This window comes from Chiloscyllium punctatum, chromosome 25 (genome assembly GCF_047496795.1).
Source record: "Chiloscyllium punctatum isolate Juve2018m chromosome 25, sChiPun1.3, whole genome shotgun sequence".
In the NCBI taxonomy this organism is placed as follows: domain Eukaryota; kingdom Metazoa; phylum Chordata; class Chondrichthyes; order Orectolobiformes; family Hemiscylliidae; genus Chiloscyllium; species Chiloscyllium punctatum.
Window position 1 is genome coordinate 31,156,769 of NC_092763.1, and position 24,540 is coordinate 31,181,308.

The following is a 24,540-nucleotide window of genomic DNA, read 5'->3' on the forward strand; positions in this document are numbered from 1 at the left end:
CTGAAAATGTGTTGCTGGAAAAGCGCAGCAGGTCAGGCAGCATCCAAGGAACAGGAGAATCGACGTTTCGGGCATAAGCCCTTATGCCCGAAACGTCGATTCTCCCACGCAATATGGAGTGAACCAAAGATGTGTTTTTTGAGCACAATACTAGTATACTGTTGGCACCAAGGAGTCAATTTGTGCAAAGTCAATTGTACACCTACAATCATCTGTTTCTATGATGTTGATTAACGATTAAATATTGGTCACGATACTGGTAATAAATCCCCACTGTTCTTTGAAATAGCACCACAGATTCTTTCTTGTCCACCTCAAAGGACATACAGAACCACTAATATGTGTCTCAACTGAAAGACAACAGCTGCAACAGTGTAGAATTTCCTCTGTAAAATTTGGAAGGGTTGACCTTAACTTGTATGTTCAAACATGCAGCAGGGCTCACATTGACAAAGTTCTAGCATGGATATGACATTGTTACACACTGAACTAGAGCTTTCTCAGTTACCAGCTTCTTACATGAAATAAATATCCCACCTATTTTTGCATTATATTAATGTTTGTTTAGCAAAGGAGTTACCTAAATAAGTATTCATTTCCGTTCAAGGTTGAATCAGTAATTGTAAATGTGAACACAGAGGTTGGGACATTTTCTGTCCGATGTGGTATTGCAAGGAACCACCGTGAGTCCGATGGTGGAAGCCTTTCAGGCACTCCCAGGGCCACTAAGGGGTCTTCCCCAAGACAGAGCCTCGGGTTAAGGCCATCCCGTGCGCTGAGAGGTGCTAGTTAATCAGGGGATACAGTTCATCACTGCTGCCTGTGTGAACTGCTGGCAAAAGTGCACCCAGAAAAAATGCCCAGGATCACTCTGGGATCTCAGCGTTTACCCTGAAAGGTGACCAGGATCTTCAACTCGGCAAACAGTGCCTGATGACAAGGGTTCCTCCAGTAGGCCACAGAGAAATCTGACAGCCGCTTTCATAGGGCCATTTAACCCTTCAGCCACGAGTAAACTGTGGTGGGCTCAGGGATAACGGGTGTCAATCGTTTCATTAATGAGCCTAATTGACACCCTGCTGCGGGTGAGCGAGAATCCAACCGTTCTGCTCTCCATATTAATCAGGGGACATTTTGTCATCACTAGGAGACTAACGCAGGCTTCCCACACAATTAACTGAACCCAGCCTCTAAGTTTCCCATTATGGCGAGCTACATTAAATCCAGCCCAGTACGTGCTCTCAGCTCGTTGTTTTTAATTTGTGTAAAATTAAGGTTTCTTTAAATGTTAAGTTCATCAAGTTTATACTCAAATTGGTTTCTTAAAGAAACAAGCCTTGAAAAATTCTTATGCACTGAAAATGAATTTGTCTCTACCAAGCAAAATACATGTTAGATTGCTTGGAATCTGGACATAGACAAAACCTGACATGGGTGTATAGGCAGGAACATCAATGAAATAAAGGAATGATTTTCAGTCATAGAACATAGAACATAGAAGAATACAGCGCAGTACAGGCCCTTCGGCCCTCGATGTTGCGCCGATCAAAGCCCACCTGACCTACACTAACCCACTATCCTCCATATACCTATCCAATGCCCGCTTAAATACCCATAAAGAGGGAGAGTCCACCACTGCTACTGGCAGGGCATTCCATGAACTTACGACTCGCTGAGTGAAGAACCTACCCCTAACATCAGTCCTATATCTACCCCCCCTTAATTTAAAGCTATGCCCCCTTGTAATAGCTGACTCCATACGTGGAAAAAGGTTCTCACTGTCAACCCTATCTAACCCCCTAATCTGAGGAGGCAGAACCAGAGGTGGACAAGACTGCAATTTCCCCGAGTTGAGTACCACCTTTTTGATGCAATCTGACGTCGTAATGATTTTGGAAGAATCAGCACATCCTGTACGCTAGCCATCTACCCACATGTGCTAAGTAACCAGAATGCCAATGTGCAGTGCAAGTGCTGTGAAGAAGGGACACAGCATTGGTGCAGATCCCCAGGCTCAGGGTGCACTGAAAGGCAGGTACTTCAGGTCTTTGTACCTTAGAGGTACTTTTGGTTGCACAGACTGCAGGATTTGGGAATGGGGTGAGAAAGTTCTGAGGTAATGGGGAGCAGTTCATGCATGCACTCAAAGTCTGGCCTGACAGATTTCTTGAAGTAAACACCAGTGAAGTTATTGAGAGGCACAGAATGTAATACATTTGACAAAATTAATTACTTTATTGGTGAATGAGATCATTTTGATTTATTTGAAATCTTGTTGTTAGTATTGGAATATTTGTATTCCTGAGCGGAAAAGGTATTTTCACATAAATGTACTGAAAGTAATTAAGTCTTCCAAACAACTTAAAAAGTTACACTTCTTAAAAAAGACTGATGGTCCATAAATGACACAAAGATCTAAAGGTTACTATATTGAACTGACTGATCCACATACAGAAAATAGAGCAAGTGGTCTTAAACGAAGACAAAAGTACCCAAAGCTCCACTTCAGCAGCAGAACACACATAACATGTTACATGCTGTAATGCTCCCTCGGCAACAGAAATTAACCTGCAGTTGACCTCAGCATCAAATGGCTGCCTTTCTATCATTATTTCATATATTTCTGACACTTTTTTGAAATGTGATGTTTGAAGCTTATGCACAAGTAGAAATAAAATATGAAATGGTTCCTTGAGGAATTCAGTGTGATTCTGGAGATTGCCATTTTGAGAAAAAATACAGTGTAGTATGTGTGTGTGTGAGAGAGTGAGTGATAGAGAGTCACTTCTTTTAAAAAGACACGTTAAATTGTGTTTGGTTTTTAAAGTGTTAATCTTCAAAACTATTCACTGATTAACATTGTATCTTTCTGTTAACAAGCTGTTAAACAAAGCTTCTAAACAGTGCAAGCATTATCATATAACTCTCAGTTCAATTTGTCTCCACTGGCAACATTCCTAATGTCTAGAAAATTAACACTTAGATGGAGAATAATGGTACATTAAGAATAAAGTCAGCACTGAGAAATTCATTAACATTATTGCATCTTACCAAAGCGAAAATTCACATGGATACTACAAAACAAAACACAATAATTAGTATTGTAAAACAATTAATTCGAATTTAAGTGCAACAGTGGAAAAGCAAAGTCACTTGTAGGAGCAACATGCTCTTCAAAACATTTTGCTGCTTAACATGTTCGTGTATTGACAATGCCTTTCTGCAATAAAGGTTCAGAACAGTGTCTTAATTGAACTGTCTGCAGTCTTGAATTGTGGGGCAAGAATCTAGAAGTCTAATGACTGTTTTAAAAATCTACTTTCAATTAGGTTGTTCAAAAGAATTCAATAAGGATATACAGATTAGTGCCAGGTGAACTGTGTAAGTCAAAAAGTCCTTTCAGGATTCCTGTGTTAATGATTATTTACAATGAATCATGCATTCATTGTTCCTCTGTTCTGACATGATCCTTTATTACTGTCTTTTTTTAATCCACACAAATGAGCCTAGTGTAACAGCTGTGCGATCTTAATGACAATTTCATCTCAGTTTTAATGGTTTGGAGCAAATAATTAAAACCTGTATTTACCTTCCGCTGCTTAGCTGCAATTCAGTGTTTTTCATTTTGTATCCAAGCAATGACATATTGATGTCACAGATAATAAATCACTCCAATTTGTTCGTCTCTGTGAACAACAGCCTTAATCTTCATTTATGACTACAAAGTCCATTTCATGGAAGCCTCTGATAAAATACTCAATTACCATTTTTCTGCCGCATATACACTGCACAATTCAATTGTCATGCTGATAAAATGTTCAGCTTAGCAGATAAACTGGATATAATTCCAGCAGAACAAATGTCAGGAACATTTAACATAAGCACGAATTTGCTGATTTCTTTACCGTCTATTTTCAGTGAACTGACACCAGGATTCGATATTTTTTGCCTAAAGCTGACAATTAGAATATTTTCCTGACACCTGCTCCCAACAGTAAAACACTTAATATATTAAAAATTAATAAGGCACCAGACTGCTAGAGTTCCTGGGTCATTCAGAACAAAGATTACAAGGCACAGAATCTAATACAAACAGGAAGTAGAGGAAAGAATGGAGAAAGCAACTGAATGATATGCTTAAGACAGAAAAGCAAGAAAAATGACAAATTTCAATGGAACTGTTATTTATTCACTTGATAACTCTTTGTTGCCTTGAATTTGTAAATGTTATAAAAAGGATTTGATCCAATTTATGTTTTCCTTGCTGTTTTTACATTTTTAATTGAAACCAATACATTAATATTATTTTATATTATGTAAATTTTCATGCTGCATTTTCTTTCCTCCTGCAACCATCTTCACAATTGTATATAATGACTCTGAAATCCAACTTGGAATTGCCTCACTAACTTATTCTGCACACACTGCCTCTATGGAGTCACTTCTTATACCCTCCATCCCATCTACACACTCACTAAACTGACGCCATCTGGTGTTGTTCCAGAACCAAAGATCACAATCTGCCAAGTGGAATATTTTGACTGAATTAAATGAAGATATCTTGCACCAATTATTTTGTGTTGGTGTATCAGAAAATAAATAAATGAAAGACATTTTCCAGAGACAGCCAGACAGAATGTTTGTGTCAAACAAAGAAACCCCAAGTACGCCACTGATCTCAAATTCTACATCAAGTTATATTTGTTTCAGAAATCACATAAGTGACATCTTCTTTAAAACACAAATACTTCATGATGGTCATTGATCCTGGAATAAAAGTCTGTGTATTAAGTGAAATTACAACTGTATATATTTGCTAAGGTTTACAAATTAAAGCATTGCATTTAGCAAATACCAACAAATCTGACTGCACTTAACAACAAAAGTAAATTATTCTTAAAAATAAGTGTATTGTCTGCTGAAAATTGGCAACTTTTATTTCAAAAACATGATTTATGAATTCTAGGTGGAGCTCAGCCTTAGAATTTTTTTTTGGAAGTTTCCCAATTTCATTCCGTTTTCTGCTGTTCTGAAGGTACGGACTGTGATTAGATTCTGGTTCCATGAGTCTCAGTAGCTTTCCTGTTTCTGTGTTTATATTTATATCTCCTTAACCATTTGACCTTCCCATTTCACATATCATTCATGAGGACAAACAGATAAGTAAGTGATTCATTCAAACTCTGATGCTCATGGATTGGTTAATAAGATGTAAGTGGGTAACATGCAGATTGTCTTACCCTCTGAATTGTTGCTCTGTGAGGAGAAAGCAGTTACTATCCATCCAATATCAGCTTGCTAAGATGAGGAATTCAACAAGCAAGAGATCAGAGGCAAAAAAAAGGCACATCCTATCATGCTCTATTGCATGGGACACAGGACACACACAGTGCAGTGAGAGCATGAATTGAGATTTGTAAAGATCCTCTATCCATAAACTGAGAGAATATATTGTAAATTTTTAGCTGCTAAAATTACAAATGCTGGAAATTTTTGCAACCAGAAGCACATAAAATTCTTTATGAAAGACGTGCTCTATATGGAAAATCTATAGGTTGATAACTTAAATTAGTAAGTTGTTTGAAAATAGAATTTGCTTTGAAACATGCAACTTAGTGCTGTTCTGCCAGTGAGGCAGTAACAGTGTTTGATTCCTAGCTGGAAGGTAACAAACAAAAATTTCATGACTTCATTCCGGTTGCCGACACAGGATGAACTTTGTTAGTTTCCAGTCAGACTGCTGGTGAGGCATTCTGCATTGGTAGTAGGGTACAGTGAGGAATTGACCAGAAGTATGTTGTCTTGCTTCAGGTGAGCCTCCTATAAGTCAAGTGCCAGACGTGATGATTTGGAGAGTTTTGCAGTCCAGATCATCCAGCCCATGTTAGCAAATTGGATGCATGATGGCAGGCACAGAATTGAAAATAATGGAAAAACACAAAATTTGTAAACATGCATAGTTTAATATGATACACAGAGGAACTTCTGATTTTTTTTCAGCCAAGCCCAGTATATCTGTCACACAATGATTAAAGGAATGTGGCTACAAAATTGGAAAACACACTGTAAATAGATATAAATCATCAAACAAATGAATCATGAAATGAATATGTAAATTGTGCATTTAACCTCTCTTTACACAGCACTGACTGTCATTCTCTTGTAAATTTAAGACCATTGTAATCTTGCAACTCTAAAAATGCTTTGGTTAAAGCATGACATATTTAGTAATAAGTAGACAGTGAATTGGAACCCCTAAGCAATTTGAATCATTATTGGAATGGGGTGAAAAAGGCATCACATTCATGTGCTAATGTAGGTTCAAGATATGATATGAATATTTGCCTAACAAAAACCCTCCTGTCTTTTACTTGGTGAAAAAATAATGAATGTCAACATAAAATTCCCTTTTCTGCCCTTTGCTCATGGCTGACGTTCAATTATAACAAGAAAAACAGCAGCTCATCTCTGTGCTGGGAAAGAAAATGAGTCAGGCACTGATTTATAGCCCGCTGAAAATCCATCCTTGTAATGGACCAATCTTTACATGAGACTGCTATCCATTACTTTAACTGGGGCCTCCCTGCCCTGATGGTGCTATAGGACATCTGTCAGCACCAAACAGCTTCAACTAAACAATGGCATCAACAGACAAATTTCCTTTTATCTCAGTGTTAGTGAAAATCTTTGGACTCATCGTCTAATAAACCTGGCTTCAAGTGATTGAAATAATTTAATTAACCAATTTAATTTGTAAAGGAGAGGCTGCAGCTAAAGCTGCTGTATCTGCTTTCAAACTGACATTCTTATTAAGTCAATTTCACAAATTCAAACTCAGCCAACCAGAGATTTCCCCATAATTGAGCTGACTTCTAGCAGGTCCACCACAAAACAGTCGGTTGGTTGATTTCAAATTTTCTGAACAAACACACAATGGGGGAAAAGTCTTACATGCACAACTTCAGACATTTTTCCGCACCTAACAGCTGGTGACATGCTGACCCTCACAAAAAAATTGCCGAGGATTCCTTTTTGTCCAATTGTCCCATGCCTATAGCTCTTTGCTGGAGTGCCAGCATTTCAACTCCCCCTGTAGTTTTCTAACACTGAAGGCACAGCGACTTGCATTTAAACTTTTTTTTTGCCAAAAGTAGTAAAAAGATGTTATCAAGTATTGACTGATCTCCTCTTTAATAAGGACTTCTGTCCATTTTGACAGAAAGAAAGTATAAGTCAAAAAAATCTATAAATATTATTGTGCTCAACCAAAAACAATCATGTCCAAATTAACCATTCTCTTTCATTGTTCTCATGTAGAAGGCTGCTCAGCAGTTGTTTTACATTGAAAGACTATCAGGCAATGTGTGGCTGCCTTGTAGATATTATGGATGTGAAATTTACGCAGTAAAATCCTGTGGGCTTTTTTTCATGAAGCTATTATAGTCTATGAGACCCATGGGATTTTTTTTTAACACAGGGCATTTACAAATAATGAGAGGAGTTGACATAAAAGGTAACTTTTTAACCTAACATTTGAATCAGATGTTTGATTTTAATGTTGTAACTGACCATACACTTTAACCTAATGTTAATTATTGTAGCAGACAATATGATGTCACTAAATCCGATAACAATGGACAAAAATAGAAATGAACCAATCTTTATTGTAACAATCTGGAATGTTAGCTTGACATCTTCCATGGAAATTAAACAAATCCAAGATGAATTTGTTGACAAGTTGAACAATTTTTTTTCAGTTTATTTGTACAAGTGAATTTCTTTTCATAATTTTGTTTACAATTTACAAATAGCTCTTCTCATTTGGATCAATGCTTGCTTTTGTTTATATTTTCCTAGTTTATAAGATCTTTAATGTTGCATTTCGTCCCCTCTTAGTTAAGTATGATCTTTAATGATGCAAACATAAAATTGAGTAGTAAATAAAATACTGAATGTAACCAGAATTGTCACACACATGATGATGCATATCTACCTGAAATCCTAAACTCCAGCAGACTAAATCTTAGTCAACATTTTCATTCAGAAATTTGTTGCTTGTAAAAAGTTTTAAAAGCTGTTTTTTACACATGAACCCTTTGAATAAATCAAATCGGCACTACTCTAATTCGAACACATAAATGTTATTTGTTGGTTTGTTTTCTTCAAGTGGCCATGTTCAAAATTATTCTTCATGGTAAAACCTTTTCTTATAATACTTTTTCATTTAAATCTTATTTTAATAAGTTTTTTTATTAGAAAAAAACTCCTATAAATTGTCTGATTCTCCCAAAGCAATCTTGATTTTTTTTCCCACCTAGTACAGCCAAGAATATCATTAGCAAACAACCAAAGAGATTAGTGGAGTCATAGACTCTTTTGTCGTATTTGAATATGATGTCAGTCTGGGTTGCACGGCTGTCTGGACTTTTGAGTCAGTGAAATGGTCATTAAAATGAATGGAGAGGCTGCCAACAGTGGCTACTAATTTAGACTGTTAGAGTTCCATTTAAAATTTTTAGAGCAGAGGTTTATTTTTATATGTCCATTTTCCAAAATATAATAGTGTCATGTATCAGCTATACTGCACTCCCATCTTTCTACTGATGATGCAATTGAACTGTGCAAGCAGTTAAATAGCTGAGAACATTATCTCAAACATTTTTATGTATAGCAGCTTCTGTTGATGTCAAACACAAAATGGAACAGTTATACTGATTAGGATGATAAGAATTTTGTGGTCACTGAGCATCATATCTGAAAAAGATCTGGCTTCATCCTTGCTACTGATTAAGGCTGCACATATTTCCAAAACAACCAACACTCACAAGTGATCTGCCTGATCAGAATGACATATTTATTGCTTCATTCACTGGCCTTACATGCAGGCTGAAAAATCAACATTTGAGTCATAAATTTTCTCCAAAGGCAATACACTGTGCATGAAAGCAGCACTGACTGGCCTTTACCAAGGCTGAACGTGATGTCTTAAAATCTGCCAGGAGCTGATTCAAGGAGTGGGTGCCTTTTGACATTGTAAACTAGTGATGCATTTGGACAGATCAATAGCACGGTTTTAAATTATCGCAGTTTCCAAAAGTTCTATTAATAAAATGGTTGTTAGGTTCCTGAATTCTAAATACTACTGGCTTGAGTCTTTTGGCATTCCTAAAATATAATTTTGGTTATTCAAGTAAGCCAATTTCTGGGGGTCTGTAAATCTGTTTCAAATGCAAAATAGCATAAAGAAAGATGTATTCCACATTGTCTGCATGATTGAGTCAGGATTACAATAATTTAGTTGGAATGGAAAAATAACAACTAGGTCTTGGATTTCCTGATGTATCAGCACACATACAAATATGATACAGAAACAAATAAAATGAGTAAATGGCTCATATTACTGCAATGACTCCTCACAAACATTGTAATTTGAGTTTGATCACAAATCTATTGCTTTTGTGCTCTGGAAAATGCTAGAAGATGAACAATTACACAGTGCGCTTGTTAATTTTTAGTGTCGCCTTTAAAGTATTGATTATTGGTGTTTCTACATCAATCAAATAACTGAAGGCCCTAATGAAATGAACTCCTCTCTTCCACTCTCTTGGCATGCTCCAAAATATGTACAAATTCTATCCCACCTTACATTGTATTCTTGGAGTGACAAGTGTTATAAAGCAGCCTAATAAATTTGAAAATATAGGTTTTAACGTTCCATTTTTATTCTTCAATTGTCATCAAATCAGCTGGAGATGTGACATCAGTGATATTCTGGAAAGCATGCTAAAATTATTGTTTTGTTGTAATTAGCAATTAATTGAACCACTTACTATTGATAACATTAAAGGTTTATTAACTTTTCTATATATTGCTATTATTGTTTGCTTCATTTTATACATGCTTGAAATTGTCCTGTGGAAAAAAATCATCATGTAACACACAAGTGGACACATAAATAGGAAGGCAACTGGACAGCATCCAACATAATAGCAGCATGCAATTCCTCTATTTCTGGAGCACTTTCTCGGCAATTATGTGTTTAGTTTGAGTAATTGGATTTTTTTTGTGTGAGCACTTTAAATTCCGTATCTGAATTATTTCCAGTGTATTGGCGTGTATTTCAACTAAGTCCTATCTTCACCATTACATGTAGCACAGTTGTGCTTTGAAATTAGATACAGTATATATTAGAACATATCCAATTCTATAGCAAGTGCAGATTTGGTAAATTATTTCACAAATCAATGTATGGTTAAAGCAGAGAAGGAGGTCCTTCAGCCCGCTGTACCTGCGCTGATTCTGTAAAGGAGCAATTCACTAGTGCTGCTCACCTAACTTTTCCCCTTGCAAATGTTTCATTTTCAGATAATCACCCAATTCCCTTTTGAAAGCCAGAACTGACTCACCTAACCACATGCTGAAAGAAGAAGATTAGGAGATCAGCTTAACTCTATGTCCTTTGGTTTTTAATTATTCTGTTTTATTCCATCTACACTGCCCAGACCCCTCATGATTTTAAATACCTCTACACAATCTCCTCGCAACCTTCTCTTCTTCAAGCAGGACCACCCCAAGTTCTCCAGTCTTTCTACATAACTGAAGTGACTTATCCTGGCATGATTCTCATTAATCTTTTTTTTCTCCACACTCCCTAATGTCTTCACATCTTTCTGAAAGTGTGGTGCTCAGAGCAGGGCACAGCATAAAACGGAACCAACTTTTGACAGAAGTTTAACTTAACTTCCTTACTTTTGAATTCTATGTCCCCCAAGATAAACTGTACGATACTGTAGGCTTTATTAATCCGTTTCGCAATGTGCCATGCCATCTTCAATTATTTATACACATATCCAGCCAGGTACTGTTGCTCTTGTATCCTTTTTAGTATTGCATCATTTATTTTGTATTGTCTCTCTAAGTTCTTCCTACTTAAATGAATCACCTTACGGTTGTGTAAATTAAATTTCATCTACCACTTGTTAACCTATTCTGCCAACTTAGTCCATATCCTTTCAAATTTTGACACTGTCCTCTCAATGGTTCTCAGCAATTCAAAGTTTCATATCATTCACAAATTTGGAAATTGTGCCCTGTACCTCAAACGCTGGAATGTTAATATCAGGAATGACAGGAATTGCTGGAGAGCTCCACTCTAAACTTCTACATTCCAATAACATCCATTCACCACTACTCTTTCTTTCCTGTCTCTCAGCTAAATCTGTATCCGTGCTGCTACTGCGCTTTTTATTCCACAAGCTATGATTTTGTTCACATCTGTCATGTGCCACATTATCAAATGCCTTTTGAAAGTCTATGTACATCACATCAACTGCATTATCCTCATCAACTCTCTGTTACTTTCTCAAGAAATTCAATCAGTTAAATGCAATTTGCTCTTAACAAACCCAGGCTGGTTTTCATTAACTATCCTACATTTACCTGTGACTATTAACTTTGTCCCAAATTATTATCTTAATAAGTTCCAACCAACAAGGTTAAACTGACTGACTTGCAACTGCTGGGCTTATCTTGACATCTTTTTGAGTAACATTTGTAATTCTCGGGTCTTCTGTTCAAGCTGATACTCAGCAAGATTGGAAAATTATGGCCAGTGCCCCACAACTTTTGTCTCTCTCTCTCTTCCCTCAGCATTGTTGGATGCATCTCATCCAGTCTTGGTGCTTCATCAATTCCAATTACTGACAGCCTATTTAATACTTCCTCCTTATCAGTTAAAACCCTTGAAGTGTCGAAACTACTATCTCTTGCACCATGACCCGGGCAGCATCTTCTTCTTTATCAGATGCAAAGAACTGATTTAGTTCTTCAGTCATGTCCCCTGCCTCCATAGGTAAATCCCTTCCTTTGGTCCCTAATCATGTGGTCCTCTTACCATCTTTTCTGATTTATATATTGATTCAAGCCTTTGGATGCCATTTTATGTAAGCTGCTAATCTCTTCTACTTTTGCTTTGCTTCTCTTGTTTAAACTCCCCACCATACTTTCTATAATCAACCTAGTTTTCCACCTGACACCTGTGATAAACACATTTTCTACCTCATTTTAATCTCTATTTCTTTTATCATCCAGGGAGCTTTGGATTTCTCTTTTGCTGAATATACATTGAGCATAGTAAAAGTATTTTTAAATGCAGCCCACTGTTGTTACAGCTTAGTCGACTAAGCTTTATTCTGATTTATCTAGTCCAGATCCATTCTAACCTTATTACCCAGTGTTGGCTTTCCCCAATTAATTATTCCAAATCGGGGTTGCTCCTTGTCCTTTTCCAAAGCCAATCCAAACCTTGTGATGTATGATCACTTTCCTCTAAACAATTCCCTACAGGTAGGTGGCCTACCTTATTTTGAAGAAACAACGCAGGCAATGTTTCCTTTTTCATTCAACTTACTCAAAGTGCTACTAAATCATTTCTCAGAACTTTTGTCCCTCTATATCTCTTACCACCAAAACTATCTCAGAAATTACAATTACAACTACTCTGAAATTCTTGCACTTTTCTGTAATCCCTTTGCAGGTTTGGTCCTCTACATCTTTCCCCTAATTAGTGCGCTATAGGCTACACATCAACCAATGAAATTACACCTGTTTTCTTACTTAGCGCTAACTGAATCAATTCTATCCTGATATCTCTGGGGTATTCCTCTTTAATCCTTCTCATTACAACATTCTCTTTCACCAATTCTGCCACTTCTCTTCCTTTTCCTTCTTTACTATTTTCCGGACACATTGCATCCTGGAGTATTGCATGTTCAGTCGTGCCCATCCTTGAACCAGTATTCTTGTATTACCACATTTTATTTTTATCTATTTACCTGTGGCTGCAACTCATCAATCTCATTTAGTAAAATCTGCTCATTCATACACATGAAGTGTAATCTTCTTGCAAACTTACACTGAACACTCCTATTATCTTATTATTTCCTGCTCTAGTATTATGTGACTCCCCAGAAAGTAGATTCATCTGCATAATCCTCTCTAGTATTACCTCCTCGTTCCCACATCCCTGTCAAGTGAGTTTAAACAGTTCCCATCATCAGCTAATCACTCTGTCCAGGTGCAACCCAACTGGCTGGTCCCATTGTCCAAAGAATTCAAACTCCTCTGTCCTGCACAATTTCTCCAGCCATGTGTTCAACTCTCTACCCTATTTCAAATTTAATTTGTACAAGCTACCAAGTATAGAGATTACCATATGAGGTCCTGCTTGCTAACCTGTCTGCTCAACTTTTGAGTACAGAACACATTTTCCACTCTGCCAATTTTATTGGTACCAATATGGTTCATAACTGCTGGGTCTTCACCTACTCCTGTCAAGGTGCTCTACAGCTGTTCAGTGACATGTTTAATCCTCATATCAGAGGGATAACACATTATCCTAGATTCTTGGTCTGCAGTCTTAAAAAAAGTTGTCTATTTCTCAAACCATCAAATCTCCTCTTATTATTGCATTTCCTGTCTTCTTCATTCCACCTTGTAAAGCTGAGGCAGCCATGTTGCTGTAGACTTGGGCTTGGCTGCATTCCTCAGAAGAACCATCACTTTCAGAACTAAATCCTGTTTGGAGAGGATTCCTAAATCCCCAGCCTATCTTGTCTTAACTCCCATTCCCTTTCTCATCACATACCTTTAAGCTTCAAGATACTATCCATGTTGAGGCTCAGTGGTGATGCATATGTTCCAGCTCCAAAACACAGAGCCTAAGTTGCTGCAGCTGACCTCGTGACCTGTACATCTGATTATTCAGGACACCACAAATATCCAGGAGTTCCCATAGGAAAAAGGATGTGCACTCTGAAGACTGGAAAGGGCCTACTATTCTTCCATCTACTAGAACTACACTCAAAAAAAAACTTAACAGATATACCCTTCTCTTCTTCTGCTGATACTTAAATATGTCAAGGTTAATAAAAAAGCATTACTTAATCACTATTATCAAAAACGAATTCTCAGCTCCTTACATGAACATTTTAACTTTGGACCAAAGGAACAATATACAATATTCACCAGCCAACCAATTTTTGACCTTCCCCTAGTGCCAAGTTTGATTGTCTTTCTCTTACTTCAATGATCCTATTCTGCTTCATTGTGATCCCAGTCCACTTCACTGTGATTCCAATCTGCTTCACAATTAGCCCCATTGTGATCCCTGCCTGCTGCACAATCTTCCCAATCAAGTTCAGTGATACTTGTCTGCTGCACACTCCTCCTGGTCTAGTTCCTGCTTTATACTCCTCTGTGTCTACCTTACAGTGATCCTGAACTGCTTCACTATGATCCTGACCTGCTACACAGTGATCCTGAAAGGCTACACACTCCTCCTGGTTGATAGCAACATCATCCTGAACTGTTTCACACTTCTCCCATCTGTTTCACATTGTCCTAGTTTGCTTTGCCGTGATCCTTAACTACTTTGCTATGATTCATACCTGCTTCAGAATGGCCCTGAACAGCTTCACACTCCTGCTGATATGCCTCAGCACTATTCTGAATTCTTCACACTCGTCCCAATTTGCTCCACAGAGATCCTGATCTGCTGCATGAGACCATCTCCAGTCATCTGGTATATTTAGTATTCAAATGGAATTTATCTGGTACTTTTGTTCATGTTTTGATTTAGTGAGTGTACGTCCAACATTTGAACTGTCTTTTCTTATATATAATGGCTTACCAAAAAACTTGGGAGCAACGGAATTCCAAGGCAGATGACACTGAAACTCAAGAACTTATCCACAGACTAAATGAAAATGAACAAAATGCAAATGAGATACTAAATAGACATCATCTGAAGACTAACAAGATGTCTGTGAAATTATGTCACTATAAGAGGGACACATTGATTGTTCAATTTATAGCCAGGGAAGGAATGTTTTTATTTTGAATGAGTAGATATTACTTTCAGTTTGACTTGGAATAACATGAATTTAGTGTGAGTTTTGTGTCAGTGTTTACATAGAAAGTGTCTTTAGTCTGCTTACAATACAGGGTGCATTAAGTTAGTTGCCTGATGCATATACAAAGTGTTGACTCATGGGTAAGATCCGCAGATTTACAATCAACCATTTATACCAATCTGATACAAATCTCCCATTTCGCTACTCAAGCAGATCAATGTTTCAAATCGCATTTACTTTCCCAGTTGTAGTTATACACTTAAACTGACCCATGGCAGCTCTGAAGTCCTTTTTTTTTGAAAATTTTTAGTAAGATATTACATAGCTTCCAATTTAAGCATGGTAGATCATTAATGGATCCTATTAAGCAAACATCAGCTTAAATCAAAAACCTTCTATAATTCTGTAATTATTACTTATTTGTGCAAAAAAAAACAGATGGCACCATGTTCAGAAAAAGGGAAAAGAGACTTTTGACCTAAAGATATCGAGGAATGGTGAGCTACACTTAGAACCCCAACTGCTTTGTGACTGCTGCTTAAAATCAAGTTATGTTACAGTATTTCGCAAAAATCATCTAAGTCCTAAATATTACATCTAAGTCCTAAACATGGTCTGTGCCACTGGGGCACAGACCAAACAAGTGTTACAAAATAAATATTAAAGTTAATTTACCTGGTCAACACAAAATGCTCATCGTTATCTTCTTTTTCAATTTAAGATATTTCTGTATTTAAATTCTAAAGACATTTTTATGTATAGGACAGATAGTTCCATAATGTATCACTTTAAAAATACCTTGTAAAATCTTAATGATAATTTGCAATGGTTACTGTACTCTTGTCAGATACAGGTATTCACCTTGCTTTTTAAACATAGGAAATTGTAAGCAGTGCAATCTGTCAAAAAAAACCCCTATGGTTTAAAGAACATACAAGCAACACACCCAATGCATTGTTGCATGTTTCAGCAATAAAGATCACTTCTTTTTAACCAGATTTATAAAATAAACCTTCTCCATAATTCTACTATTGTCAACAATCCAAATTGCATATTAAATGCGTGTTACTCAGAACATTATTTTTATGATCATTCGCAAATGAAAGAGCCTAAGACAGCATGATATCTGTTTATGATTCAAATATAAAACATCAATTTCAATATCCAGTATCATCATTTTGTAAACTTACAAACAGAAGCTCTTAGTTGGAACAGTATTATGAATCACATGAAAAAAGCTCTCATTTCAAATACTTTGATCCCTTAAAGTAACTTGCAACAAAGAATGATTAAAGAGTTGGGAGACCCTTATCTCCCTGCTCCATCTATTGTGTTTACAAAAGAAACCCTCATGTTATTTTTCTTCTCTTCAGGCTGCCACATGAATCTAAAATTTAACTTTATTTTATCAGCTGTGCTGAAACTGTAAGCCAGGTGTTCTGAAACCTACCCACGCTCTGGAAATTACATCAGGGGTATGGATTACTCCTATTGTGGCTTCAAAGAAAGCAATAAAATGTTCCGCATGCTCTCCTTCATGATTCTTAATTTCTTTCATTTTATTTGAGTACTCAAAATAATTTTGAAAGACATTAAGCCTAAATGAGCTTGATATAAACTTGACTTTTCAAAATAAAGAACACCCACTCATTTCCTACCACCATCCCATTATTACAACCACTGAACTCACACTGCACAGTAACACACAACCCCAGTCAGTCACAATAGTATTATATGTCAGTCAAGTCCTTTCACAGACTCACATCAACTAATGGTTTAAAATATATCAAATGGTGGGGTCCCAAAAATACCTCTTCTTTTTTGATTAATTGAAAAGCAATGTTCTGATGTAAAGGTCATCTGCCAATAACAAAGTAATATAGTAAATCATTTGCAATTCACAAATAAATTCCACATCAGTAATTAAAACCACGCTTCTTGGCTTGTGCTATCAGCTCATCAAATTCATTCCTCATCTAGAATAACAGATCCACATCTGCAGTCATTATACCACGCAAGATAAATCAATCCAGTGAGTGATGCTTTGGGGCATCATGTCTCCCTTTAAACTTCACTGTATTTATTTCCACATGACACATTTGACATTATATTTACTGTAGGCAAATTAAAACCAACATATTACATTGCAATCAGCGCACAAAATATACTTTGACTCAATCCCATTAGTAACACTACCTAATGTTTACCTTGGTAATCACATACCTGGCATTAACCTTGGGCCACTATGTCTCAACTAGTTTAAGACAAGATTTCAAATTCTGAAAGATATCAAAGCATTCTAAAAAATAATAAATGTTTTTGATCTTCGTGAATTCTGTTTTAGAAGTAGCAAGTTTTTGTATTATTTTGCTTGTACAGTTATTTCATCTTGAAATTCATTCATCAGAAGAAATCCTCCACAATTTATAAAAACCTGTTACCTTACTCCCAAGCTAGCATACCTGAACAAGTAATTTATGTGGCATTTGTTTCATTATGCAGACAGCCTTTACAGAAATAGCAATAAAGTTAATTTAACCTCTACTTTTATTAACATGTATATTTGTATATATGTTAACATTTATCTTGCAGGCTATTTTCTGGAATTATGAATGTCAGTTCCAATTTTATGCATTTCTGATTGCATATACCGAGATTCAGAAACATCTATTCAGGACATCACTCCTAATTAGATGATTAGTGCTCCGAAGGACGGTGGATGGGTCATTTACATAATTTAATCATAAAAAGTTAGCAATGCATATTTCTATATGCATTTGTACAATTATCTTCCTTCCTCAGGCTGTGATATTAATGTGATTAAACAATATTTCTGCAAACAACAAGTGTGTACTCTATTAAACCTCTGCTAGAGGCAAATGAAAAATTAATTTTTGCAGACAATCATTTTTTTCAACATGACTAGTAAATGTAGCCCTTCTGACAGAATATTTCAGAAATGGACTTTGCAAAAGGCAAAATGATATGGTGGCTAGAAATTATGTGGGTAAAAAAACTGCTGAGCCATTACACCCAAGTATAACAATACAGCAGTGGAAAATGCACAGATGTTCATCAGTAATGCAATTTCCATCCAATTTCCTAAATGCAGTCCCTAAGTGCAAAATAGCTTAACGTTATGTTTAGCTTGCAGTTCTTCAATAAATAATGAATGCAATAAAACCAGCAGATCAATTTCAAACCTAGGAATTATAAGGGATTGTTTCACTCGCCTACCATTCCTGGACTGAAAAAAAGTTTTCTTTTAATTCATTGAGTTTGACAGGTCTGTCAATTGCAAAGTTACAGTTTCGCAGAACCCTAGTTGGCAATACATGCTTACCATGTATATATCTGTCAGGATAACAAGCTAAGAATAACACAGAGACATCAAAACATGCACAGAATCCATATCCGAGGCGATTCATTTAGATCTGCTCCTATTGATTTATTGTACAAACTGCAACATCTGCAGTCTGAAAAGACGATCTTGAAAATTAATTCGCGATCAATTCAAACAGAACAAAGAAAAAAAGTGCTGCAGATAAATCAACCCGCGGTTTAATTTGGTACCTTGGTCTATTTTGCATCTCGAATGATCTGCTAATTGTGAACGTCCTTAGTACTTTGGCATAAGTTTTTTTTTGGTGTTTTTTGTTGATTAGAAATGACAACAGCGAGTCCTGCAGGCTGAAACAGAAAACATACAACTCCCCACCCCCGCCCCCAGCAAAGCGGCGCTGATCCCCATTCGCAAGTAATTGAAAGCAACCTCACATTGTTTTCCAGTAGCAAAATCTGGAATCTTAAGCCACCTTTCGCTGCCTCGTTCAACTTTGTGCGTGCACAGCCGAACCTTGTGCTAGTTTTACACATGTACAACGAGCGCATAAAAAGTGATGTTCTCGCTTACGTGGGTATCATATGCTTCTCGTAAAACGATGAATAGATATAATTAGAAAATGTTTTCATATTGGATGACCGAACTTGTATTCATTCCGCTGATCTGGGTTCCATGGTTGCAATAATACAAGGAGCTTCATTGAGAGGGTGGGTGAGAGAGCGAAACTGAAACGTGACTGGGGACGAACCGATGAGTTTGTAAATTGCGTTAAGTGCCAAGGCTGGTGATTTCCACCCCCACTCCCCCCCCCCCTCCGTTTTTTCAATGTGCTGCACTAGTTTTCAAGACTTAATGGATCTCTCTCTGAATGAGAATCCCACAACGTTTCTGATCATCGAACAATCCCCACCCCCCAACCCAAATGACAAGCGGTTAAAAATTCCCAAACAGGTGACAATAATGAAAGGGAGATGGGTGGAAATATTGAAAGAGGGAAAAAAAAGTATTGTGGAAAGAAAAAGAAACAATGCGGGAAGACAAAAAAAAAGACGGTGCTTACCTCGCGTTGGTGCAATCGTTGAACAAAGTTTCAAAGTCTTTCCTGGATATGAGTTTACAACGGTTGACGCCGGGCTGGATGGCTCCGAGTCCTCTGAGGATCCTGACCTGCTCCACGGTGCAGACCACGGGCGTTATATCCAGTCTCTTTAACTTGGTGTAAACCGTATGCAAACCGCCCACCAGATGCTTGAGGAAGAGATCAAAAACCTGCGGGAGGCAGATCAGCTCCTGCCCGTCCACATTGAAAGACGCCACTTTGACTCCACGGAGCTCGACCATCTTACACTCGTTGCCGCTGTTGAGATTGTTCCCAGTGCTGCTGAGTTTGGGAGACTCCGAAGGGCTGGTGTACACCGAATCGGTCCGGTACAAGCCTCCTGTTAACGGGGTGGAAGTGGGTGTGAGAGGGGGCGGTGGGATAACGGGAGCTGACACAGCCATGGTCACTTGTCCACATGTACTTTCCTGTGTCTCTCTCTATGTATCTGTGCAACGTAGTAAAGAAATGAGTGAGAAGAGCCGCAGTCACCCACTCTGCCCCGCGACCACGCCCCCCGCATTGTGACGGACACGGTCCGCATCCAATCTGCAGCATAGCTGCCCTGGACCCCCTTACCATTGGACATTTGCGGCGTTTTTCCGCCAATCAAAGGCCGGAGGGTGGGGCTTCCAGCCGGCCTTTGCTGAAATACGTGCTGAGCATACATCAATAAATCAGTGAATGGACAGGAACTGCTCTCTTCAGCTTTAAAGCTCCATTCCCTCCTTGCTTTCCTGAAGTTTCAGAATTAAATTCTATCCCACATGACATCCGCGCACTTTCCTATTTCATTAGAAACGCTTCTTTGAAAAAAAAACTGTTCTGAATGAATTTTTCATCATCCTCTGATGGAGGATGTTTTAAAGTGTGGGCACATTTGAAAAGACAACTCTCAAGACTGGAAGGTTCGGCCGAGTTCAAGCATTCTCAATGTATTTTAGTACTGTCCGCCTTTAAAAACCCAGCGTTTCAGTCTTAGAATCAAAAGATTGCATTTTTATTACCTTTGGCACACAATAAAGTTATTAGTACATATTCATGTCAAGAAAGCATTAAGGACTGTGGATCGAACAGGGTGAAATAAGTAACTAATCTTGAGTCTTCAGATCTTCAGATGCCTCCTTGTGTTTGGGTCACATAACTTAGTTCGGAATTGTACAACCCGAGATGAATTGCTGCATAAAGTGGAATCATCTACAAAATACACACCGTAGAAATCGCATGGATAATCTATTGATTGGGATAGAAAACTAAAAACAAACTTCATTTTATATAAGTTTGAATAGAAATAGAAATAGCCCAGGGGTAACCGAGGTCCAGCTAATGTTACTGTAAAGCTCAAAGCAGGCACTCTAGCCATTCCGCAAATAATATATTCACAGAAATTCCGTTTTGTAATTCCTTTGATAATGTTACTGGCATTTACTTTTTACAAAAGAAAGAATGACACTGGAAACACTCAGCATGTCAGGCAGCATCGGTGGAGGGAGAAACAGAGTTAACCTTTCACGCTACCAGAGCTTCCGTGTGTTTAGCAGACCCCTTTTTTGTTGTTTTTGTTCCACTTCAGATTTTCGGCATTCGCTGAAGTATTTTCCCCCCCTGCTTGGAGTTCCAATGGGCAGGGTGAAGACGTCTGACGCGTTTGCGGATTATAAACAGGTGTACAAATAATACCTGCTTATTTTAAATCTTCTTACGCAAACCACGGGTTAATTTTGCGGAGTGAATTCAGATGGAAAACGTGTATTGTTGTTAACCCAGCAGATGGCATGTTATCTAAAAATAGAGAGAATTCGAAGATATGCAGAGCAGAGAGGGCGATTCGAGAATAAAACGCAAGGGTTCTACACATTTAAGTTATACAGATGTAACAACCAGGTGGTCATTTCCGTCTTCTTCCTTTGAGATCAAACTAGCCGACTGGAATATGCGTCTGGAATGTCACCTTGGCTGGTAAATACTGAACGAAGCAATAAATCTGTCCATCGGTATTATTTGTAACATGTGAATAATACGTCAATAGAACTTATATAATTGGAAACGAATACCTGCTACAATGGCTATTGGTTACGTATTTTGCGAATGACAAAAAGATAATTTGTAACGATAGCAACGGCCATGAGTACAAATCATTTTTGAATGTATTAACATAATTAATACATGCCCGTTTCGAAATTTCTTAAAATAAGCTCAAACGATTTTTTTTTGAAAGCAAACTACAATTGGTTACATTTCACACACTTTGGAAACTGTTGTGTGAAGACTACACGCATGGTTGGTTCAGAAGCAAAATACTGCAGATGCTGGAAGTGTGAAATAAAAACAGAAAGTGCCGGTGACACTGAGCAGATCTTGGCAGCAGCTCTGGACAGAGAAGTTCGTCGTTGAACTGAAACTTCTCTCACCGCAGATGCTGCCAGATTTGGGTAGTATTTCAGCATTTTTTTAAGGGCGGCACGGTAGCTCAGTGGTCAGCCCTGCTGTCTCACCACGCGAGAAATCTGAGTTCGATTCCCACCTCTGGTGACTGTCTTTGTGGAGCTGGCATACTCTCCCACAATCCAAAGATGTGTAGGTAGGATGAACCAGCCACGCTAAATTTCCTATAGTGTTAAGTGCATTAGTTAGGGTTAAATATAGGGGAATGAGTCTGGGTGGGTTACTTTTTCGGAGGGTCGCTGCGGACTTGTTGGGCCAAATGGCCTGTTGCCATACTGTAGGGAATCTAGACGTTTACTTCTTTAAACTTTGTTACAAGAAAGTGGAAAGTTCTCAAATCTCAAGTGGGGACGCATGCCTGATAAAACTTTGGAAGTAGTGTGCGCACAAGTGAGAATAATCAAATTGGACAAACTTGGGCCCCTTTTTTTACACCGTCTTTATCACCACTTGTCTTGAGGGTTAGTGACTTGTTTGAAATTCTTAAGCATCATATGTCATATTTTAAAGATTTTGTTAAAAATCCACAGTGATGATAAAACTCTGGACTTAACTGTAAAGCAATGGGTAATAACAGTTCAATCATAATTATAACAATGATATTTGAGAAGTTGTTAGTTTTATTAATGGTTCATTTTATTTCAGAACTATGTATTGATGTACGCCTTTAATGATCTGAGAGTTTTCACAGCATTTACAATACGACCAAGTCTACAGCCACCTGATGAAGAAGCAGCGCTTCGAAAGCCAGTGATTCCAAATAAACCTGTTGGACTATAACCTGGTGTTGTGTGATTTTTAACCAGGCACATTGTTCGCGAATGCTGTACAACCAATAATGATTTGTCAATCTTGTGGACAATTTGGCGTGTTATAAAGATAACATGCGTATCAGGGTGATGGTCAGTTAACATATTCAAGCTAATGATTTTATTCTCCTTAGTACATTTTGTGGAAGGGGTTGTTTTATTTAGAAAATTTGCAAACTGATCGTGTTACCCAGTCAGCTTGAAAATTATATGCAGCTTTCCTTTCTATCTCGTGCGATAACACTCGCCGCTTTAATTTCTCAGTAAGGAGATTGTGTTTACAAGCGTGTTTGTGTGTACTTTGTTGCCCGAACCCCAGGATGGGTGAGATCGGCTGTATAATAATACAAGTATTAAACATTGAATATGAAAAATGAGGAGGTGGGGGTGGGCAGATGTTTCAACGATAGCTTACATCAGTAAGCAAAAAAAAGCAAACTAACTTTTCTCTTAGACACATTCTGCCAGATCGCCGCTATAACCCCTTACCCTCAGTGATATTCCAGTGCGTCATATCGTTTTATTCATAAAAGTATTACATTTATTCAATGAAATTGAGTTACTAATCGCATGCTGAGTAACCACCCCTTACTGAAAACGACCCCTCTAAGAACCAACAAGAAGAAGAAGTTTTCCTCCTCTCTCTACAAGAATCTCAGGGAGTCACTGCCTTTATTCCTGATGAAGGGCTTTTGCCCGAAACGTCGATTTCGAAGCTCCTTGGATGCTGCCAGCACCACTAATCCAGAATCCCCTCTAAGAACCTGTCGAGTGTACCGATGTCAAACTGTAATTGCGCAGTATTTTCATTTAATTCAAGGAGATAAGGGTGTGGTGGCGTAGTCTCGGTCGGTTTAGCTCAAAAATACTAAGATTTACACACAAATGCTAGGTTACACTGCTCACAGAATTCAAGGTCGCATGATTACAATTATTGGCAGCGAAATACTACGCTGTTATACAACAAAGAAACTTGTTATCTCCACTTACATACCTGTAACATTAACCTGATATATGCATACTGCATGTCCATTTTATTTAGAAATATGGGGTAATTTTGCCACAAGCAGGCGAAACGCTTTTTCGGGTTGACAAGCTAGTATCCTACTTAATGCCAAGGCGATTCGATGGTGTACTAAAGTGGAATACCATCTAATTCAGTTTTCCACATGTCCAATTTGCACTTCGCTGCAGAAGTGTTTCAACATCGCCACAAAGATGTGCTATTTAATAAAATGAATGTGATTTTCCGAATTGACATTTTGCATTTTAAACTTCACGAAGAATTGAATTAATTATTCTTCCGTCGGTTGCAAGGCAAGACTAAGGGAGAAACCCGAGTTACTTATTTTTCAATCAACTTTCTGGAAATTAGTCAAACTCAGTAAGGGGACAGAATTCCAAAATGATACATTTGCGACAAATGACTAACACTGTTGAATTCAGTTAATTTTGCTAAAAGAAAGATCACACCAAAAGATTTCTGGATGAATTGGACTGCAACATCGAGAACTTAGAATGATTTTAAATTGATTTAAGGAGCATTCTATCGAATTCTGATTAAGTTAGCGAAGTCTCGACGATAGTTCGCATTGTGGATATACTTATTAAGAACTAATCAATACAGCTACGTTCTTTTCAAACGACGAACTATCTGTTGTTTTACGATTCCAAGTTTGATATTGCCACTGACATGTCATTTACTTGTTTGCAGAAGTTGGGAGCAGATAGAAAGTGGCTGCAGCATTGCTTTGTGCCAGGATTTATAGCGTAACGTTTTGTTGTGAACGGTTCTAATTGACAGAGCTCCTGTCTGATTACGGGAACGCTGTCACAAGTCTGATGTTCGCGGGACGATTGGCAGAGCAGCGGGGCGGATACCACCTCGATGGACAACATTGCGGGGCAGAAGGGGTGTCGTCATTTCCGGGC

At 37.8% G+C, this 24,540-nt stretch overlaps 1 protein-coding gene across 5 annotated transcripts in view; it reads right to left on the minus strand.

Annotated features, from left to right (window-relative positions):
- The window catches only part of dacha (dachshund a), a 403,352-nt gene extending 383,509 nt beyond the window's left edge, over positions 1-19,843 (minus strand). For 2 of the 5 annotated variants that reach the window (XR_011964100.1, XM_072594911.1), the window contains exon 1: positions 19,316-19,842. Coding sequence is in view for 4 of the 5 variants with exons in the window: in XM_072594911.1 (XP_072451012.1) it covers positions 19,316-19,758 (443 nt within the window). In the remaining variant the exon portion in view is untranslated. Of the gene's footprint in view, positions 1-18,825; positions 18,937-19,315 lie in introns of those variants that run through there. The other 3 variants (XM_072594912.1, XM_072594910.1, XM_072594913.1) reach the window with 2 other exon arrangements.
- Positions 19,844-24,540: the final 4,697 nt, after the last annotated feature.